Source organism: Zalophus californianus, chromosome 6 (genome assembly GCF_009762305.2).
Source record: "Zalophus californianus isolate mZalCal1 chromosome 6, mZalCal1.pri.v2, whole genome shotgun sequence".
Lineage (NCBI taxonomy): Eukaryota > Metazoa > Chordata > Mammalia > Carnivora > Otariidae > Zalophus > Zalophus californianus.
The window spans coordinates 115,261,716-115,281,577 of NC_045600.1; the positions used below are offsets into that span (position 1 = coordinate 115,261,716).

Genomic DNA, 19,862 nt, shown 5'->3' on the forward strand with positions numbered 1-19,862 from the left:
GCAGTGTAATGTTTTAAATGTTGGTGCTGTCTGCAGTTCATCAAGATTTGCATGTGTTTTAATAATATCAGTTGCCGAATTCTAAAGGCCTTGGGATCCAGAAAACCACAGATGCTTTTCAGTCCAGTATATCCTACAGATATGGAACACTTAAGCATGTGCATGAGTCCGGCATATGGCGATGATGCTCTCCTGGCCTTTAAGGATAATGTGGAGTCCTGTTATAGGAGACATAGACAGAAACAGATAATTTCCATACAGGGCAATGATTGTAGTAACAAAAGAATGGGAGTGCGGAGGAGGTACCCAGAGAGGTCAGAGGCAACTTCCTGGAGAAAAGGCCTGAACTCGGCTGGGCTTTGTTGGAGAGGGCACACAGGAGTGTGAGACGGGCTAGAGTGTTCAGGGAGCTCCAAGTAGCTCGCTGTGCCCAGAGCTGAAAATACAGGGCTGGGAAAGGAAGTTGAAGGGGCAAAGCCCAAGTCCTCTGGGGTGTCCCACTACATCCTGTGGAGGTCCAGTGTCCCTGGAAAGTGGAGGCAGCCATGTGTGGTGCCAGTGGACATGCTGTGGATGTCCCTGTGGCTCCGGTAGGGAGGATGATTAGAGGGACTTGACTAGGCTTCAGTGAGGGGACTGTAGTGGTGTGGGGGAGAGCAGAAGAGCGGTTGGCGGCAGTGGGAAGGGGCTGGTGGAACTCCATCACTGGTTGCATGTGGGACCGAGAGAAGGGAGAGGAAGGAGTCTAGCATGAGGCCCAGGTTTCTGGCTCAGTCGGCTGAGGAAACAATTAGGAATAGAGCTAGGGAGCAAGTAAGGACCACATCTAGGGGTATGGGTTCACATTCCGTTTGGATCTGTCCATTTGGGGGAAATTATGCAGGTCTGTCCTGCCTGAAAATGGAGGTGTTGAGAGAGGGGTAAGAACTAACTCCTATTCACGAAGCGGAAGTTAACTAAAACATTCATGGCTTCTGAGAACTACAGGTGGTTTGCTAGCTCCCCTGACCCGTCCCCCTCTTGTCCCTACAGGTTGCACAGCAGGCAGGGATGCTTTGCTTGTCCTCACGACTTTCACTAGCACCTTCTCCCCCTAGTCCTGTCTCTTCCTCCCCTTTCCGGTTTTCTATTGTACCATTCTGTGTCTGCCCCGTCACAGATTAGACCTGGGGTGAGCAATATCTGGACTGATGTTTTCTGCACGGCAGAACTGAGCCTCTAGAGTAGGAAATTGCTTCGGGAAAATGTGCCAATTCCTAGCCTAGTCTTTGAACTTGCCCAAGACGCTAATTCTACACACCCCTTTACTCATTCCTCTCTGCTTGCCTGGTGAAAGAGCAGCTTCCTCCCTTTAATGGTGGGCTAGGAGTTTGTATTAACCCTGAGACTCTGGTCCCCAGTGCTTATTCTTCAGAGGGCAAAAGAGCCACTTTCTAGGTCTGAATTCAGTGGATGAGCCCTCAGGCTGTGCTACTTTCCCAACCGTTGTCTGCACATCGGAATCACCTAGAGAACTTTGGGAACTACAGATGCCTGGGTCCCTTGGGAGCTTCCAGAGAGCAGTGAAGGCTGAGAACCACTACTGTATCCTGTTGCCTTTTCTTTAAAAGTTAATTTTATTTGGAAATAATTTCAAAGTTACAGAAAAATTACAAGAATAAGAATTTTACATACAAGGCCCCCAAACCCTTCGTTTAGATTCAACTATTCACATTTTGCCCTGCTTAGCCTGTCATTCGTGTTCTTGCGTGTGCTGTCTCTGTACCAGTATCATGGCCTTTAATACTTCGGTGGGGATTTCCTAAGGATAAGGATATTCTAATTGAGTACACTGAACACAGTACTGAAGCCCACCGTTCGTGTTTCAGCCGACCTCACAACTTCCTTTGTGCCATTTCCCCTCCAGTTCTGGATCCAGTCAAGGACCAGGTGTTAATAGTTAGCTGTCCTGTCTCTTTGGTCTCCTTTAATCTGGGACGTTGCCATAGCTTTGCCACTTACGACATTGACATTTTGGAAGATTAAGGTCCCTTTTAAATGCTGCTACTCATTTTGGGTTTATCGGATGTTCCCTCTTGATTAGATTAGGTTTTGCATTCCAGGTGGTTGGAGCACTACCCGTGTCGTGTGTCCTCTCTGGGTGTGACATCAGGAGCACACAATGTCATCTGCCCTGCCGTGGGGCTGTTCATTTTGATCACCTGATGTATCATTCAGGGTGCAGTGAGGGGAAAATGTAAACAAGAAACGACAGAAACAGTTGCCTACTGTGGTAAAGATTGGCTAACTACTAAAAGGGGTTTTAAAAAAACCCTAAAGCAGCTTCATAGGAAACAGCTCCCACCCCGAGGGACAAGGAACTGGGAAACTGAGAGCAGGGCCCTGCAGGTCTGAGAGTCGGACCGCTGACAGGAGCGAGGCCTGCCCTGGGCTACAGGATCAACTCCCCGAGGTGCCCCGCCCCAAGCCGGGAGAGCAGAGCGCTGGCGCGGTGCAGAATGCTGCTGGCACCCATGCCCGACCGAAACAGTCTCCTCTAGCCCAGCCGTCCTCTGCTCAGGTCCCTGTTGGCCATCTGGCGGAAGAGGCACGTCCCGGCATGGCAGGGAAGGGGGAGGAAGGGCGAGTTTGGCACACTTGCTTAGGGTGGTTTCTACTCGCAAGGGGATAGTTACTGTTTTATCCCTTCCAACTCCGGCGATTTCTGGAGACATACTACCGTAAGACTAAACGTTTAAATATCCTGCTCCGCCCTCCCTTCTCCCCCAGTTATTTTACATATGTATTTATATTTGCTGTGGACTGATGGATTCCCATTTTTTTCGGTGGTTTAGAGTTCCTTATTTTCCTTTTGTGTTTTGTTTTTGGTTCTCAAATAGTTCCAGGTTTGGCCAGTGGGAGGGAGCCTCCTCAAGCTGCTTTCTGTGTCCTGACGCTTTTGTTGAACACTTTTGTAATTTCTGACTTAATAAGATGTTCCAGGCTCTTCTCGTCGTACCCCTGGTGCCCAGCCCTGGAATCAGTTTCTGGGGAGCCTTGGTCCCCGGCTCTGACTGTGCTCATTACTACCAGGGTGTCTGTGCCTCTCATCCTAAGAGTAAGAGCTTGTCTTACTCTTTTAAAATTGTCCCCCCCCCCCTTTTTTTAAACAAAAAGTAACAGTGCTTTAAAAAATATAAACCATAACAGACATCTATAAAGAGAAAAGTACCCACAGGTAGACAAGTGCAGGATGGCGTGTATCCTTCCAGACTTCACATACATAAAACCATATTTGGTGGTGGGGTTAGTTTTGCTTTTGGCTAATATATGAATTCTCTTCTACAAGGTCTTTTTTTCTTCTTCACAACATAGTATATGCTCTGTATCGGAATGTAGAATTCTGACATTTTTGTTAGCCGCTTGGATATATTAGTATCATGCTTAACTAGCGTACAGTGGGTGGATGTTCAGATTGAATCCAGCCTTGCTGCAGTGAACACTTCCATACACATACTGTGAGGCATTTCTTTTTTTTTTTTTAATTTTTAACAGCTTTTTATTGAGGTGAAATTCACATAGCATAAAAACCATTTTGAAGTGCACAGTTCAGTGGCATTTAGCGTATTCACGGTGTTGTGCAACTACCTCCTCTCTCTGGTTCCAAAGCATATTCATCACTCATGTTGTGCATTTTTATATGGACTCAAGGAGCCTTAGTAGTGGACTTACTCTGGACCAAAAGTCACATTAAAGGTTTTTCATAGCCACTTGCCCTTTCTAGGTTATTCCAGTTTATATTCCCACTAGCGATTGAAAATGTACATTTCCCTATACCCTCGTTGACACTTTGGGTATTATCAGCCTTTATTTTTCTTCCAATCTGATAGACAAGAATATGTATAGCTAGGCCCAGAATGTTTTCAAAGATGCTTCAGTCATTTGTTTTGGTTGGATTTCCAGTTTCTGTCATCTGCCTAGTTTGATAGGTTGTTGGCGGTGGGGTTCTTTCCCCTTACAGGGCTAAGTTTACTTAGGAAACTTTTCTGTGATATTCAGTGCCTGTTGCTACTGTGTGTGTGTGGGTGGGGGGGGGGCTAGTGTGTGTGTGTGTGTGTGTGTGTGTGTGTGTGTGAGCTAATCTTCCTGATATATTTCCTAACTGGTTGTTGTTGGTGTGTAGGAACGCCTACATTTTGGATACATTGATCTTGTATCCAGCGTCCAAGTAGTTCTTGAAATCAGTTTGTATCTTCTGGGTGGCTCTTTATTGCAGTGTCTCTGAGGTCTCCTGAGGGTGTCCGTGACCTTGTAGAAACACCCTAGGTTTACCTACTGAATACTTTCCTGGACAGTGCTGAGTGCATTGCTAGTGGTGACAAATGGACTCACACACAGGTCCTTCTCTCCTGAGTTTATTCACTTCAGGAAAGTAGATATGGAAATTCTAGTAATAAGATAGAAAAGAAATGTGTGTACCTTTGCATCCCCAGCACCTGGCACATAGTGGGCATTGAATATCTGAAATAAGTCACTTATGGTTTTCTTTTTTTTCTTTTTTTAAGCTGAAGAGCCCATTAGCCAGAAAGGTTCTCATCCCTGGCTGCATAGTAGAATCACCATGAGGATGTTTAAAATATTTATGCTCAAACTCAACTGGCAGAGAATTGGTTTCAGTCTGTCCAAAGTGGGACCAAAGCATGAGCATTTTAAAAAGACTTGTTAGTAATGTCACTGAGCAGCCAGGGTTGAGAACCTCTGCTTGTCCAGGACGGAAACGCTACAAGTAGAGCTTGAGGTGGAGCGGGCGCTGCCTCTCTCTTCCCTCTGGCCCCCAGCAGGGTTTGCTGGGCACAGTTTGAAAGCCACATTGGCCCTATGGTCCCGAGAATCCTGTGAGGATGTGGAGTATGATGTGCCCATCTGCTGGTGGCAGTTTTGTTCGGGGCTTGTGCTGCTGCTTCACACACCAGGATGGGAACTAGGCAGACGTCCTGGTTCAGCCAGAGGAGCGGGGTCCTCTGTGCTGAGGTTGTAGGACCTGGGGATAGCTATGGGAAGCTGGTGGGGATTAGGTGTTGGGCCTCCGTGCGTCTAATTTGGCTAGGTAGTGGAGTGCTTCCCCTTTGCTCCTTGTCATCTCTGGGAGGGACTTACTGACATAACCGCAGCTCTCCAGAGGGCATGTTATGAGGGTGATTCTGCCAAGCCCAAAGTTGCTGTTGGTTATAGCCAAGATTTAGAGGTGGTGGGCCTTTTCGTTAAAAATGGTCATCTCTGGCTTTTAATTAGCAACTTTTATCTAATTTGAACTTTATGGGGATAGCAACTTACACAAGGGGCTTATTACACCCATATTACTGATGATGAAAATGAGGTCCAGAGAAATGATCACTTGCCTACAAGCGCACAGGGAAGCCTGAGCCTGGCTTCGTCCTGATGCTGGCCATTCTTCTGCCCCCCGCGTCATCTGTCTGAGCAGCCCTCTGTTCGGGAGAGGGCTGCCGTTATTTTTACGTCCAGTTACACACGTGCCAGCCCCCCTTTGTCCGGCACCATCTCTTCTGCTGGGAGGGCTATCCATCCACACGATTCGTTCGCAGCCACTGAGGTTCTGACCTGCTTGGTGCACAGAGTGGAGAATGCTGTGGAGGCAATGAGCTGGACTTGGATTCATTTGTGGGTTTTTTCCCTGGGATGAATTGTGACCCACGAGTTGCTTTCAGTTCCATTCTCTGGCTCCCTGAATGACTGGAGCCCAGGCTCTGTTATCTAACACTCATTACCCAGAGCCCTCTGGGGCCTGTAGACACTGCAGCACCTGTCAGAGATGATGATAAATATCTAGGCCAAAGGTTTTTTTAAAAAATCTCTGCAGTCAGGGCGCCTGGGTGGCTCAGTTGGTTAAGCGACTGCCTTCGGCTCACGTCATGATCCTGGAGTCCTGGGATCGAGTCCCGCATCGGGCTCCCTGCTTGGCGGGGGGTCTGCTTCTCCCTCTGACCCTCCTCCCTCTCGTGCTATCTCTCATTCTCTCTCTCTCAAATAAATAAATAAAATCTTAAAAAAAAAAAAATCTCTGCAGTCAAATGGAATGCTCGATCAAGATGACAGGGTATTTTCAGGGAATAAATAAAGCACTGATACCTAACTTATTCTTTTTCTTCCCTCTTGGCTGCCACACATGACCTGACCCTGGTGGTCAGTCTCCTTGGCTGCCCTCCCTCTTCTGGGCCCTTGCTCACGCTTTGTCCCTGCTGCTAGCCCCTTCTCTGCCTCCTGCTCGGCCTGAGGAGGACCTGCCCGTCCGCAAGGCCTGGCTCAGCTCAGAAGTCGCTCCTCACCTCCTTCTTTTCCACCCTTCCCGCTCCTGTCTCACAGCCTGTAGGTTACCAAGTCCTGTTGATCTACTTCCCTCATCCTTCCGGAATTGCTCTCCAGCCCCATTGCTACTTCCCAGACAAGCTGCCATCACCTCTGTGTTGGGCAGCCTGGGCCTGGCCGCCCGGTCACATCTCACCCTGCTTGCTGTCTGCCTTGTGTCAGAGGGATTATGGCGTCTGTGTCCCCCCTCTGGAATGAGTGAGCTCTTTGAAGGCACCCCTTTGTCTCACACCCTTCTGCCCCCCATTCTCAAATACAGGGTCAGTCAGGTCTGGTACTTGGCTGTCCCAGGCAAGAATTTTCATAGACCTTTATTCACTGACTTCTCTCTCCTTCAGGGAGTATAAGACCAAGCCCAAGATTTCATTTTTCTTTCCGAACATCCCTGTTCGTAAACATCAGATGTGTCAGGGTGTTCGGTCAGTTCTCTTGTAGGATATGCCTTACAAGGGAAAAGGACATTTTCAGAAGGATTTAAGCCTCGGTCTGATTTTTCTCAGAAGCCCAAAGCCTTTCCCCACCCCATCTGCCACACACCCCATGATCGAAGCACTGGTGGGTGACACCCAGTGGAGGGCCAGCTGGAGCCCTCCTTCCGGGGCCCCCCCTTTCCACCCGTGCTCGGCCCCAGCAGGAGTAGTACTTGGGCGGCAGCACAGTCCTTTCACTGCTTGATGGACTTGAGGGGTGCCCACACCCGAGACAGGGCAGAGGCTGCAAGCCAAAGGCACTTTCCCTCCCAGAAGAACACAGCCCGTCCCCTCGGTCACCAGGCGCCAGGTTTGCTTAGTCACACCAGCTTGTTTGCCCAGCTGAGGAAGATGAGGCACGGCTGGAAGTCTGCAGTGGCCACGGGAGCAGCCCTCTTTACGGTGCCCTCCTTGCCCTCTGCCTAGTGCCAAGCTTGGTCAGAGGCCTCATTTTTGCTACTGTGGCACCTGCCATTTGCCTGGGCACGTGGGCTTTCAAGGATACTGTGAGCTGCCTGTCACCAGAGATGTTGACACCAGTGGTGGTCCCGGGTGTCCAGTGCCCAGGGGCGGCAGGCAGGGCATCGTGCAGGAGGTCAGATTAGATTCTCCCTGAGTCTCTTCCAGTCCTGGATCCTGGGGGATTCCAGTGCTGTCCCTCACTCCCTTCTCCATCACACATGTGAACCCTCTCCCAGTCCATGGTGGGCTACTGGAGGCGGGCAGAAGCAGAAAGGAACCCTTATTCCTCTCTCAGAATAGCCTCCCTGTTTCCTTGGCTTTTCTTGGGTCACCTATTCTCAGAAGTCCCGTGACCGCTCTCAACCTCGGGACATTTCCATTAACTTTCTGGGCCATTTGGTCCCTTGACTGGGTCAAGAGCTCCTTAGTAAAGCAAGGGACTGAGACTTTACTCCTCTTGCTTGCTCTCATATGGGGCAGACCACAGAGGCTTATGACTAAGCAAGCAAAGTAACTTACCAGTCCGAGAGAAAGGTGGTCTTCACGGAAGAGTAGCCTTCTCCAGCAGCATCTCTCAGGGTGTGCGCAGCGGAGGAGAATGGCATGTCCCCCTTCCACCCCTGCAGTCTGGCCCCTTGTGCTGACAGTGTTGGGCTCCCACAGGTGAGCGAGGGGGAGGCCCAGGACTGAGGAGCCACCAGTTTGCACTGGCTCTCTCTCCGACACCCACTCCCAATGCCTTTGGCAAGGATGGAACCTTCTGTGGCCAGAGCAGGGCTTTGGCAGGCCTTGGCCATCAGGGGAAGTTGTGTTTCTGGGGGCCTGGGTCCAAAAAGAGAAAGGCCTGAGAGCATCGAGAACAGAAGATGTGTGTGGCCACCTCAGGGCCCAGGGCCAGCCTGCATGGGTTCTGGAGCCCCTGCCTGGGTGGGATTTGCCATGTTTGACAGGAAGTGGCACAGGCCAAAGTGGCTTCCCTATGCCTCAGCTGGGTCTGGGAGACAGGATCACTTGCACCCACAAGGTGCAAAGCCTGTCCTCCTGGGCTCTGCACCATGGCCCCTTCACCTCCAGTGGACTCATCGCCTATTTCCTCCCCAGACTGAGCTTGGCTCATCCCCAGAATGTTCTAGGTGTTCCCACCTCCTTCCTGTGCTCACACATTTACCCCACTCTGATGCTCTTCTCTGTGCCCTGTCTGCTGCTGCCCTTCCGAGGCCCCTTTTCAGTCCCTCTGCTCCCAGGAAGCCTGGTGCCCCCATCGCAGGACTCCTGAGCCCCTTTTCATTGCCCTACCCCATCCTCCCGACCCCTGTGGCCTTCTCCCATTTGCCCGAGTGTGAGTGTGTCTCCCTCACAGTCTGGGAGTTCCCAGACTGGGGCCAGGGCTCTTCTCCCTCCCCAGCAGACCTCGGGACAGACCTGGTCGGGGCCTCAGTGAGGACACTGGAAGAGGGCGAGCTCTTGTCCACCACCCCCCCAGACTTCTCTCCTCACTCCTTTGCCTCATCTTGGTTGGGGCACTTGGACACGGGGGCAGAAGAGTGAAAGGGACCCCTGCAGACCAAGGAATAAAAATTCACTCCTTTATTCCCTGTGGGAGAGACAGCTCAGGGAGCTGCCAGCATCCATCCTGGGAGGCAGGCTCCATCTTGGGGCCCCAGCAAGGCCAGGGCAGTGATTGGGGGCACCACTGGCCTCATGGGCAGGGCAGGTCCAGGTGGGGGCTGCTGCCCCTTCCTCAGAGCTTTTCCAGGTAGGAACCAGGGACAAAGCCACGCTGCCCATTCCGTTCCACTGTCCACCAGCCATCCTCCCCCTCCAGGATGACTTCCAGGATGTCTCCCGCAGAGATATTCAGCTCATCGGAATTCTGGGCAAGACAATGAAAAGTACATTGGGCTGGAGGGGCCACTTCGGGGGGCTGGGGGTAGGCTCTGGTTGGCACCCCCACCCCAGGCAGTAAATGCGAGCTTGTCTTCCAGGTGGGCCCAGTCCTCAGAGCTGCACCTGGCCTCCTGGAGCCACAGAACGAGGCTGCTCTCTGGGCTGGGGTGGCCTTTGGAGACGGATAGGGTCTGGTGTGTCTGTGGGACTCAGCCTCCTGGCCTCCCTGGTTTGTCATTGTAGACCTCCCTCACCCTGGGGCTTCTTCCCCTCACTTTCCCCCTGCCGCCCCCTCCCCCCAGCTCTGCTCCAGGCCCAGGATCAGGTGTGCTCACCATGCTCCAGACATGCCCAGGCCCACCGCACACAGCCTCCCCACTGCTGGTGAGCTAGCCCCTGTCGTGCAAGCACATTCTCATTCTCTTGGCCTGTCCCCCTGCCAACCAAGGACCAGGCTTTGGGAGTCTGCATAGACCACTTAGCCCCGAGGGGTTGGCTGCCTTCAATCGGGTGGACTGAGGGGGCTCTGCAACTTTACCTCAAAGCAAGGAGCAGACTGAACTCTTGAGGATCTCAGTACAGCTGCCCTGTGGCCCCCTGACCCACCCTCTCCCCGTGGACCTCGGAAAACCAACCCGGGCCCAGCTGAGGGCCTCATTCTGGCTGTGGCTTGTTCTTGGCACCCATGGCCCCAACCCGAGGGCACAGAGTCTGACCCTCGGACCCTTTCCTGCAGGTAGCCCCAGCATCTGTCAGCGTGCCTGCTCATGCACGCACACCCAGGCAGACACAGGCCCTTGTCCCCATTCATCAACATTTGCTCCGCAGATCTACACTGAGCCACTTCTAAGTGCTGGGTGCTGTTCTGAGGGCACACACACCGGCACACTCCAGGGCACAAGCCTCTGTGTGACCACACCCGGGCATACCTGTGCCCTCCTGAGGAGAGGAGGGTGAGGGCCTCACCTGGGCCGTGTAGTCATAGAGCACCCTGTAGCCCTGGGCTGGCAGGGTTGGGGGGCCCGGCGCCTCCTTCACCACGATGGTAGAGTAGACAATCTCATTCTGTTCGGGGGTTGGGGTCAGGGTCTCTGTGGAGGCTGAAAGCAGTGTGAGAGGCCTGGAGCCCGCTCCTTTCAAAGGCAGTGATCCCTGGAGACGCCCCCTGGCATGGAGCTTCCCCAGACTTGGCTCAGCCTCCCCACAAAAGCATTTGGACAACCCATCCATGCCATATAGGAGTCCTCTCCTTTCCCCTGGGCTCAGTTGTTTGGCGGCCCCTACGTCACCCCCAGTCACCTGCAGAAGCTGCCACCGATGTAGTCTTGGGACTCCCGTGTAGCAGTCCAGAGAATCTGGGGACAAGAAGGAAAGCAGGTGGGCCCTGGAGGGCAGGGGATGAGGCAGGGGGCCCTCAAAGCTCCAGGGCTGGGCTCCCCCAAGGGTGGTCCCAGTGGCCTTGCCTTCCCCTGCCGTACCCTCCCAGGCCTCCTCGGCACGTGCTCCTGCACCTGCTCCTTGCGGGCCCTCCACACTCCGTTCCCAGGCCCCTGTGCCCCTGGACCCCTGCTCCATCCTCCCCCACCGGTGAAGCCGCTGCCCCCGAGAGTTCAGCCCAGTCGTGCCCCGCTGGGGCCTTCACGTGCCTGGGCCCAGCCAGTCCTCCTCCCTGCGCGCCAGCGTGACCCGGCCAGCCTGGCCGCTCCCTGACCACGCGACGTCGGGACCCCCGTGTATACACGAGGCAGTACCACGGTAATTCACCCCTTCCCCCGTGCCTGGCTCAGGCCTGGGCTGAGCGGGAGTCGTGAAGGTTTGTTGAATAAAAGAATGGGACAAGCAAGAGGCAGACACTGGGGGCACCAGTGGGGAGGCAGACGTGGGTACCCCACGAAGCAGGCAGAGCTGAGGGCTACAAAAGTAGAGGCTGACGCTATTCCCAGCTTCGGGAAAGGCTTCTGGGTGGGGTCGAGCCAAGTCCTGAAAGAGCTTCACCAGGCAGAGATGGCGCAAGTCCTGGCTAGTGAGCGGCACACGTGCAGGGGGAGCTCTGCACGGGCGGAGGGGTTTGCTGCGTGGAGTGGGCCCACTGGGGGGATGGGAGACAAGAGGCCAGACCCGAAGGGGCCCTGAGTGTGGCTCGGGCCTGTGGGAGGCTGCCCTGCAGTGCCAGGTGGGGCATGAGGGGCCTTTCCCACGGGCGGGGAAGTTCAGTGACACCCGCACACCCACTAACAAGCCCAGGGCCCGGAGTGGTCACACATGCCCAGGCTGGAGACCCAGGGACAGGCGCGGGCGGACCTCAGGCCGCGCAGCTACAGCAGCAATGGCACAGTCCTGCCCCATGGTAGAAGCCAGCAGGGCTGTGGCTGGGAGGAGCAGAGCTCGGGGAGGCCGCCTTGGGCCCTCCCCACTGCCCGTTTCTCCAGAGTTGTCTATACTTGTGCCACCCCTCCCCAGCTGTGCTTGGCTTCTAGCTGGCCCCTGCAGTGGCCCCTGCCCGCCCCGCCAGTGGCCAGGCCTCCTCCCACCGCTGGGGCTTCTCTCTCGTCCTCATGAAGGCACCCCTTTCTGTCCTTCCTTGACACCCCCCCCCCCCAGGTGAGCTCTTCCGTCCAGGTGTTTAAATGACCACGTGTGTTGAGCTGCAGGTCCTCCCCAGGGCTGCAGGGAGGACCGAGTCCCCCATGATTCCGCACAGTGAGATGGTGACGGTGTGCCTGCCCTCCTCCTGGGGTCCTGCTTCCTGGAGGGGCATGCTGTGCCTCCAGAGCTGTCCTCAGGGGAGGCTCCAGGGGTTCCTGAGGTCTCAGGAAAAAGCTGGGAGGGCTGGGAGATCCATCAGCCCACCCTCATCCTTCCCTACCACCCGCAGGCGGGCCTTCCTCGGCACGAGGTTAGGTGGAGAGAGGGCATCACAGGGGCCTCGGGGTGGGAGTGGGGTGCGGGCACCACATAGAACCCACAGGTGCTGTCAGACCCCTACCGACAGGGCACACAGACCCTCAGGAGCCTGGCTGCCAGAGGCCTCCCTGAGCAGGCCATGGTGCTCTCAATGGGCTGTCGCCGTTTGTCACCCAAGGCCTGAACCAAGAGAGTCCTTAGGTTCTGAGTCTGACGCAAACAACTCATGGGCTCTGGACCTAGAGAAGGCCAGTGACTTGTGCAGGTGACACAGTGATGCGTGGTACGAGGGCCCTCTGCAGCCAGGCCAGAGCAGGGGCCCTGAGAAGCCCGGGGAACTCTCGCAAGAGTCCTGGCTCTCGGGCCTGCGCCTGGGCCCTGATCCTGCCCCAGCCAGAGAGTGTCACCACTGCTGCGTGACTGTCCAGGGCACCAACCCAGGCTAGCAGCCGGGCCCAAGGGACACGGAAGCCAGCCTTGGGCCTCCCTGGAGCTCCGAGTTCAGTCACTGGTGAGTAAGTGGGCTGTGATGATTTGCTTAATGTCTGGGACCCTTGGGCTGCAGGTGTCAGGAGCCACATTGAGTCTGTCTTATCCCCAGAGTGCCCAAGACCTAAACACAGCTCCAGGCCCACAGTAGGTGCTCGATAAATACATGTGGAAGAGCCCCTTGCAGGTGGGAAGACTGGACCCAATTCCTGGTGCCTCCCCAGCCCCATCAGGCACCTCACCTCTTTATCATGCCGCAGGATGGCTGGATGCCAGGGCTGCCAGATGACGGGGTGACCTCCCGATTGTAGTAGTTCTGGTAGGGCACCGGAGCTGTGGGCAGCAAGCTGGTGAGGCCCAGGGTGGCCAAGGACAGGGCAGGCAGGACGTATGCCACCTGATACCCCAACTTGTCCCCGTCCAGAGACCCAGACTCGGGCCCCACCTTTCCATTCTGGCCTTCAGCTGCCTCCAGGCTTGGGGAAGGGGCCTCTCTCACAAGCTCTAAGAGGGCCCGCCATCTCTGCCCCCACTTCCGAGTGTTGTAGCATTCTTAAATGCTGCATGGCCTCTGCCTCAGAGGCAGCGGCAGGCCAGGGACCCGGCCAGGGGACTGCACCGTTCCCGACCCCTCCTCCGGGTCCGGCCAAGGCTCCTGCACCCAGAAGGGAGCCGTGAGCTGCCCTGCCCCATTCTGGCAGCGGAGGCTGAGAGAGCTGGGGTCAGGCCTCACCTGGGGGCTCAGTGCCTGTGCTCTTGGCACGGATGAAGCCGTCCATGTCGGCTTCCACGCTGCAGCCTTCTAGTGTCACCCGCACCTCCTCGTAGAGCTGGGGGCGGGAAAGAGCAGAGGCTGAGGGACCAGGCCTCACCTTGACGCCCACCCTCGTCCAAGTCCTGCTCCTCAGTGGGCCTGAACTCTGGCCAGGAGCCCCCGTCCCACCGGCCTCCTCACGGGCCTTGTGTGCACAGCTCAGTGCCTATATTTGGGGGCCGTGGCATGAAGGGTCAGAGCCCTGGCTGACAGCTTCTCCTGGTTCCTAAACACTTGCTGTGTGCCAGGTCCTATGCAAGGGGCCTACTTCACTCCTGTCCTCGGAAGGAGACACTGCTTTCCCCCATTTTACAGACAAGGAAATAGGAAAAGTGACTTGCCCAAGGTCACAGAGCAAGAATTCATTGCAGCCAGACTGGATTTCATTTGAGAAGATCCGAAGCCCATACTCCTTCCTCTGTGATGAGGAAGGCACCACATGGGCTCAAGTCATTTTGGGGGGAAAACCCCCAAACTCCACAGTCCATGGGCAGAAGGGGTCAGGCAAGGAATAGCAATGGGCATCAGGGAGTCCGAGCTACCTCAAAAGAGAGCTCATGGCTCTCAGGCTGCATCAACAGAGGTCAGAGTCCCTGGTGTGGAAGTGGCAGCCCCTCTGTCCTGGGGGACCCCACCCCAACACTCCTGGCATGTAGAGTTTAGTAAGGGGAACCAGGATACCCCAGAGAGTCTGGGGGGCAGAGGAGGGACTGGACCTTGGCTCCTGCAAGCACCAGGTGTGGAGGAGAGCCGCCCAGGGTCCTCCAGCATCTCTGCAAACCTCTGAGAGGCAGTGTCCACCGACCTCCCCGACCCCAGCAGAGGGCGCAGGTGCTCTGTGGCCTGAGAGCAGAGCCGAGGACCTTGGAGGCAGGGGTGGGCAAAGAGGCAGACGCCAGGGTAACCACAAAGGCAGTCTTCCAGGTAGGGAGGCCAGGGCCCTATACTGAGCCCCCTGTCCTTGGGGCCCCAGGGGCAGAGGCTAAGCCCTGAGGTGTTTGTTGATGGACTCAGATGGACCCGGGCAGGCTGTTGTCTGCAGGCTGCCCACCCCTCACACCCCCACCCCAGCTCACTCTCTGGCCCTCCCTGTCCTTAGTCCCCCCACCTCATCGTCCTTGACACACTGCAAGGAGAGCTGGTTGCAGTGCACCCACATGGCGTTGCGAAGGATGGTCAGTCGGTCAAACTCTTGCAGCTGAAAGGCCTGGGAGGTGGAGGTGGGATGGAAGTGAGAAGTGAGGACGGGCTTGCGGGGCCAGGCCAGACTGGGCCCTGCCCGACTCATCTGCACCTCAGCCGGCGCTGACTAGCTACACCCCGCTCTGCTGAGTCCGAAGGAAACACCCTTCTTGGGGATCCCCACCCTCACTTTGTGCCAGCGCCTGAGGCTTCCGGTTCCAAATGCCCTCACCCTCCCTCCGGGCTCCACCACACACTGGCAAAAGCCCTGGGGAGTGTTGTAAGAGGAGCACTGGACCTGGCGTCTCCCAGGCCTTGTCCACCAGCAGGACCCAGAGAAGCTATGAGTTTTGTCGGAGCCTCAGTTTTGCCCTCAGCAGAAAGGGGTGAAGGTTGCCTGCCTAAAACAAAGGGCCCCAGGGCACAAAGCCAGATGGTGAGCTCCCAGAGACAGGGACCCAGCGCCGGGCCTGGGGAGAGAATGGACGGGTGAATGAGGGAATGAGGCCTTCCTCCCGCCACTGCCTTGCTTTCCCCCACGAAGCAGCTGGAGGGATGGACATCTTTCCCGTTTTGCAGCTGGGGAAAGAGGCTCTATGCCCAAGGTCACTCACCTCACAAGTGGTCCGGTGTTCCTGCTCCCACTCGCCCCGCACCTTCTCCAGCTGTTCAATGTTCTGCCTGTACACTCGCTCTGGAAGCACAGGTGGGCCTCAAGGAGGCCAAGGCCAGACACCCTCCCCGACCCTCCACCCCTTTGCTCCCACAGTGCCCCTGTACCAAGTGCCCTCCGGTCCTTGGAGTGCCCCCTCCTCCCTCAGAGAGACCTGCCCTGGCTTCTGGTGCCTCATTTGAATGCCCGTTAGGGCCACCTACTCTGGTACTGGTCTTTTGGCAGTGGCTCTTAACTCCCCACTGTGTTCTGAGCTGCCCAGGGCTGCAGTGGAGCCCATTCCTCAAGATCAGAGTTCAGGCCTCTTGCCATCCCTGGGTGCCACCCTCTCACACTTTCTAGATGGGAAACTGAGGCTCGGAGAAGGCAGCACTGAAGGAGGTAGGAGGAGCGTGGGAGCTGTGGAGATGGAACCCAGCAGACTTGGCCATGACCTCCATTCCCAGAAATCTGAGGGACACCTATCTGCCAGCCAAGTGAGCAGCTGAGTCCTGGGAGAGGCAGAGCAGAAGGGAGAGCATTTCCGGGGAGAGTGGGGGTGAGCTCTCTGGATTAGGAGGTGTGCCAACAGAGACAAAGCATGTTGGGGTGGGGGGGTTCTGGCATCAGGTGAAGGATAGAAGAGAAAGAGGCCTAGAGAAGGCTGTGTGTGTGTATGAGAGAGGTGAGTGGGTCTGTCTCCCATGATGGTGGGGCTGTGAAAGTCCTGGGCTCTGGAGCCAGATAGCCTGGGTTGAAATGCAGTCACCACCACTTCTTGGCTGTGTGACCTTAGGTAAATTACTTAACCTCTCTGTGTCTCAATTTCCTCATTTGTTAAAAAGAGGGATGCAACAGTGTGGCCGAACCACTGGGGGCTAACCTCACCCACTAGCACACCTGCAGCAGCTGCAGCCAACCCTCTCAGCTAGCTATGCTGGTCGGTGACCAGCCCTCCCCACCAGCAGGCCTGCAGCAGTCATGACCAAGTCACAACAGGAGGGTATATGTAGCCCACACAGGTGATACCTCTGGAGTCCTGGTTCTAGTGAACAGGAAGGATTGACACCTTCTACATAAGACCACTACTTTCAAGTCCAGGATACATAACTGACTTACCTGATACATAGAAACAAACACAGACAAAATGGGGAGAAGAGGAATATGTTCCAAATGAAAGAACAAGACAAAACCTCAAAAAAAGAACAAAGCAAAGATAAACAATCTACCTGATAAAGAGTTCAAAGTGATAGTCATAAAAATGTTCACCAGACTTGAGAGGAGAGTGGATGAGCTCAGAACTTCAACAAAGAGATTAAAAAAAAGAACCAAGCAGAGCTGAAGAATTTAATAACTGAAATTAAAAATACACTAGAGGGAATCCACAGCAGATTAGAGGATGCAAAAGAACAGATCAGTGATCTGGAAGATAGGGTAGTAGAAAATTTCCAAGATAAATAGCAAGAAGAAAAAAGAATTTTTTAAAATGAGGATAGGTTAAGGGATATCAGGTGTACTAAAATTTGCATTTTAGGGGTCCCAGAAGTTAGAAGGGGGCAGAAGACTTACTTGAAGAAAGAATAGCTGAAAGCATCCCAAACCTGGGGAAGGAAACAGACATCTGGGTCCAGACATCCAGAGTCCAGGAATCACAGAAAGCCCCAAACCAGACAAGACAAACCCAAAGAGGCCCACACCAAAACAAATAATCATTAAGAGGTCAAGAATTAAAGCTAAGAAATCTTAAAAGCAGCAAGAGAGAAGCAACTAGTTATATATAAGGGACACCATAAAGCTACCAGCTGATTTTTCAGCAGAAACTTTGCAGGCCAGAAGGGAGTGGTGTGATAGGAATAAAATGTTGACAGGAAAAAAAACAAAACAAAAAAACCTAAGGGGTGTCTACCTGGCTCAGTTGGTGGGAGTGTGTGACTCTTGATCTTGGGGTTGTGAGTTTGAGCCCCACGTTGGGTGTAGAGACTACTTTAAAAAAATTAAAACCCCTAAAATCAAGAATACTCAGCAAGATTATCATTCAAAGAAAAGTTAAAGGAGTTCATCATCACTAAACTGACCTTATAAGAAATGTTAAAGGGATTTTTTTTAAATGGAAAAGAAAAGGCCATAACTAGATGTAAGAAAATTATGAAAGGGAAGAAATGTCACTAGTAAAAGCAAACATATTGTAAAAATAGGGGATCAATCACTTATCCAACTAGTGTGAAGGTTTAAAGAAAAAAGTAGTAAAATCAATTATATCTACAAAAATTAATCAGAGAATACGCAAAATAAAAAGATGTACAATAGGACATACATAAAATGTAGAGAGGGGAGTAAGAATGCAGTGCTTTTAGAATGTGTTGGAACTTAAGTGACCATCAACATAAAATAAACTGCTATATACATAGAATATTATATATGAACCTCATAATAACCACAAACCCAAAACCTATAATAGATACACAAAAAATAAAGAGAAAGGAACCCAGCCATAACACTAAAAAAAGTTATCAAATTATAAGGGAAGAGAGCAAGAGAAGAACTACAAAAACAACCAGAAAACAGAAATACATATTTATCAATAATAACTTTAAATATAAATGGACTAAATTCTCCAGTCAAAAGACATAGGGTGACTGAATGGATAAAAAATAAGACCTATTTAGGGGTGCGTGGTGGCTCAGTTGGTTGAGCATCTGATTCTTGATTTCGACTCAGGTCATGATCTCAGGCTCATGGGATCAAGTCCCATGTCAGGCTCCACACTCATTGTGGAGTCTACTTGTCCCTCTCCCTCTGTTTCTCCCCCTGCTCTTGCTCTCTCCCTCTCTCTCAAATCTTTTTTAAAAAAATAAGACCCATCCAACCATACGATCCAGCAATTGCACTACTGGGTATTTACCCCAAAGATACAAATGTAGGGATCCGAAGGGGTATGTGCACCCTGATGTTTATAGCAGCAATGTCCACAATAGCCAAACTGTGGAAAGAGCCAAGATGTCCATCGACAGATGAATGGATAAAGAAGAGGTGGTATATATCAGCCATCAAAAGGAATGAGATCTTGCCATTTGCAATGACGTGGATGGAACTGGAGGGTGTTATGCTGAGTGAAATAAGTCAATCAGAGAAAGACATGTATCATACGACCTCACTGATATGAGGAATTCTTAATCTCAGGAATCAAACTGAGTGTTGCTGGAGTGGTGGGCGGTGGGAGGGATGGGGTGGCTGGGTGATAGACATTGGGTAGGGTATGTGCTATGGTGAGCACTGTGAATTGTGCAAGATTGTTGAATCACAGATCTGTACTTCTGAAACAAATAATACAACATATGTTAAGAAAAAAGAAAAAGAAGAAGATAGCAGGAGGGGAAGAATGAAGGGGAGTAAGTCAGAGGGGGAGACGAACCATGAGAGATGATGGACTCTGAAAAACAAACTGAGGTTTCTGGAGGGGAGGGGGGTGGGGGGATGGGTTAGCCTGATGATGGGTATTAAAGAGGGCACATTCTGCGTGGAGCACTGGGTATTATGCACAAACAATGAATCATGGATCACTACATCAAAAACTAATGATGTAATGTATGGTGATTAACATAACAATAAAAAATTAAAAAAAAATAAGACCCATCCAAATACTGCCTCCAAGAGACTCACTTCAGACCTAAAGACACATAAAAATGAAGGGATGGAAAAAGATACTTCATGTAAATGGAAGCAACAACAACAACAACAAAAGCTGGGGTAGAAATACTTACATCAGACAAAACAGACTTTTCAAAAAGACTGTAACAAGAGACAAAGATGGGCATTACACAGTGATAAAAGGATCAGTCCAACAAGAGGATATAACAATTGTAAATATCCATGCACCCAGCATAGGGGCATCCAAATATATAAAGCAAGTAGTGACAAATGCAAAGGGAGAAACTGACAGTAATACAACAATATTAGGAGACTAACTCCACTTACATCAATGGATAGATGATCCAGACAAAAAATCAATAAGGAAACGATGTCTTTGAATGACACTTTAGACCACATGAACTTAGATATGTACAGAAGATTCCATCCCCAAACAGTAGAGTACACATTCTTTTCAAGTGCACATGAACATTCTCCAGGATAGATCACATGTTAGGCCACAAAACAAGTCTCTGTAAATTTAAGAATGTTAAAATACTACCAAGCATCTTTTCTGATCACAACAGTATGAAACTAGAAATCAATTACAAGGGAAAAACTGAAAAAAAAAAGAAAAAAGAAAAACCTACAAACACATGGAAGCTAAACAACATGCTACTAAACAACCAATGGGTCAATGAAGACTCAAAAAGGAAACCAAAAAATACTTGGAGATGAATGAAAATGGAAACACAACATTTCAGAATCTCTGTGAGGTAGCCAAAGCAATTCTAAGAGGGAAGTTTATACCAATACAGGCCTACCTCACGAAACAAGAAAAACCTCATATGAACAATCTAGTCTTACATCTAAAGGAACTAAAAAAAGAACAAAGCCCAAAGTTAGTAAGGAAGGAAATAATAAAGATTAGAGTGGAAATAAATGAAATAGAGACTAAAAACACCCACAACAGATCAAACCAATAGATCAATAAAACTAAGAGCTGGTTCTC

The 19,862-nt window shown here is 52.2% G+C and overlaps 1 protein-coding gene across 7 annotated transcripts in view; it reads right to left on the bottom strand.

Moving 5' to 3' along the window:
* Positions 1–6: 6 nt before the first annotated feature.
* The window catches only part of PSTPIP1 (proline-serine-threonine phosphatase interacting protein 1), a 53,268-nt gene continuing 33,412 nt past the window's right edge, over positions 7–19,862 (bottom strand). For 2 of the 7 annotated variants that reach the window (XM_027569394.1, XM_027569393.1), the window contains exons 9-16: positions 15,186–15,265; positions 14,498–14,596; positions 13,309–13,405; positions 12,818–12,908; positions 10,482–10,537; positions 10,149–10,282; positions 7,815–9,168; positions 8–218 (exon numbers count right to left, since the gene is read on the bottom strand). In XM_027569394.1, coding sequence (XP_027425195.1) covers positions 9,037–9,168; positions 10,149–10,282; positions 10,482–10,537; positions 12,818–12,908; positions 13,309–13,405; positions 14,498–14,596; positions 15,186–15,265 — 689 coding nt within the window. In that variant the 3' untranslated portion in view covers positions 8–218; positions 7,815–9,036. Of the gene's footprint in view, positions 219–5,227; positions 5,625–6,070; positions 6,806–7,814; positions 9,169–10,148; positions 10,283–10,481; positions 10,538–12,817; positions 12,909–13,308; positions 13,406–14,497; positions 14,597–15,185; positions 15,266–19,862 lie in introns of those variants that run through there. The other 5 variants (XM_027569395.1, XM_027569392.1, XM_027569389.1 and 2 more) reach the window with 5 other exon arrangements.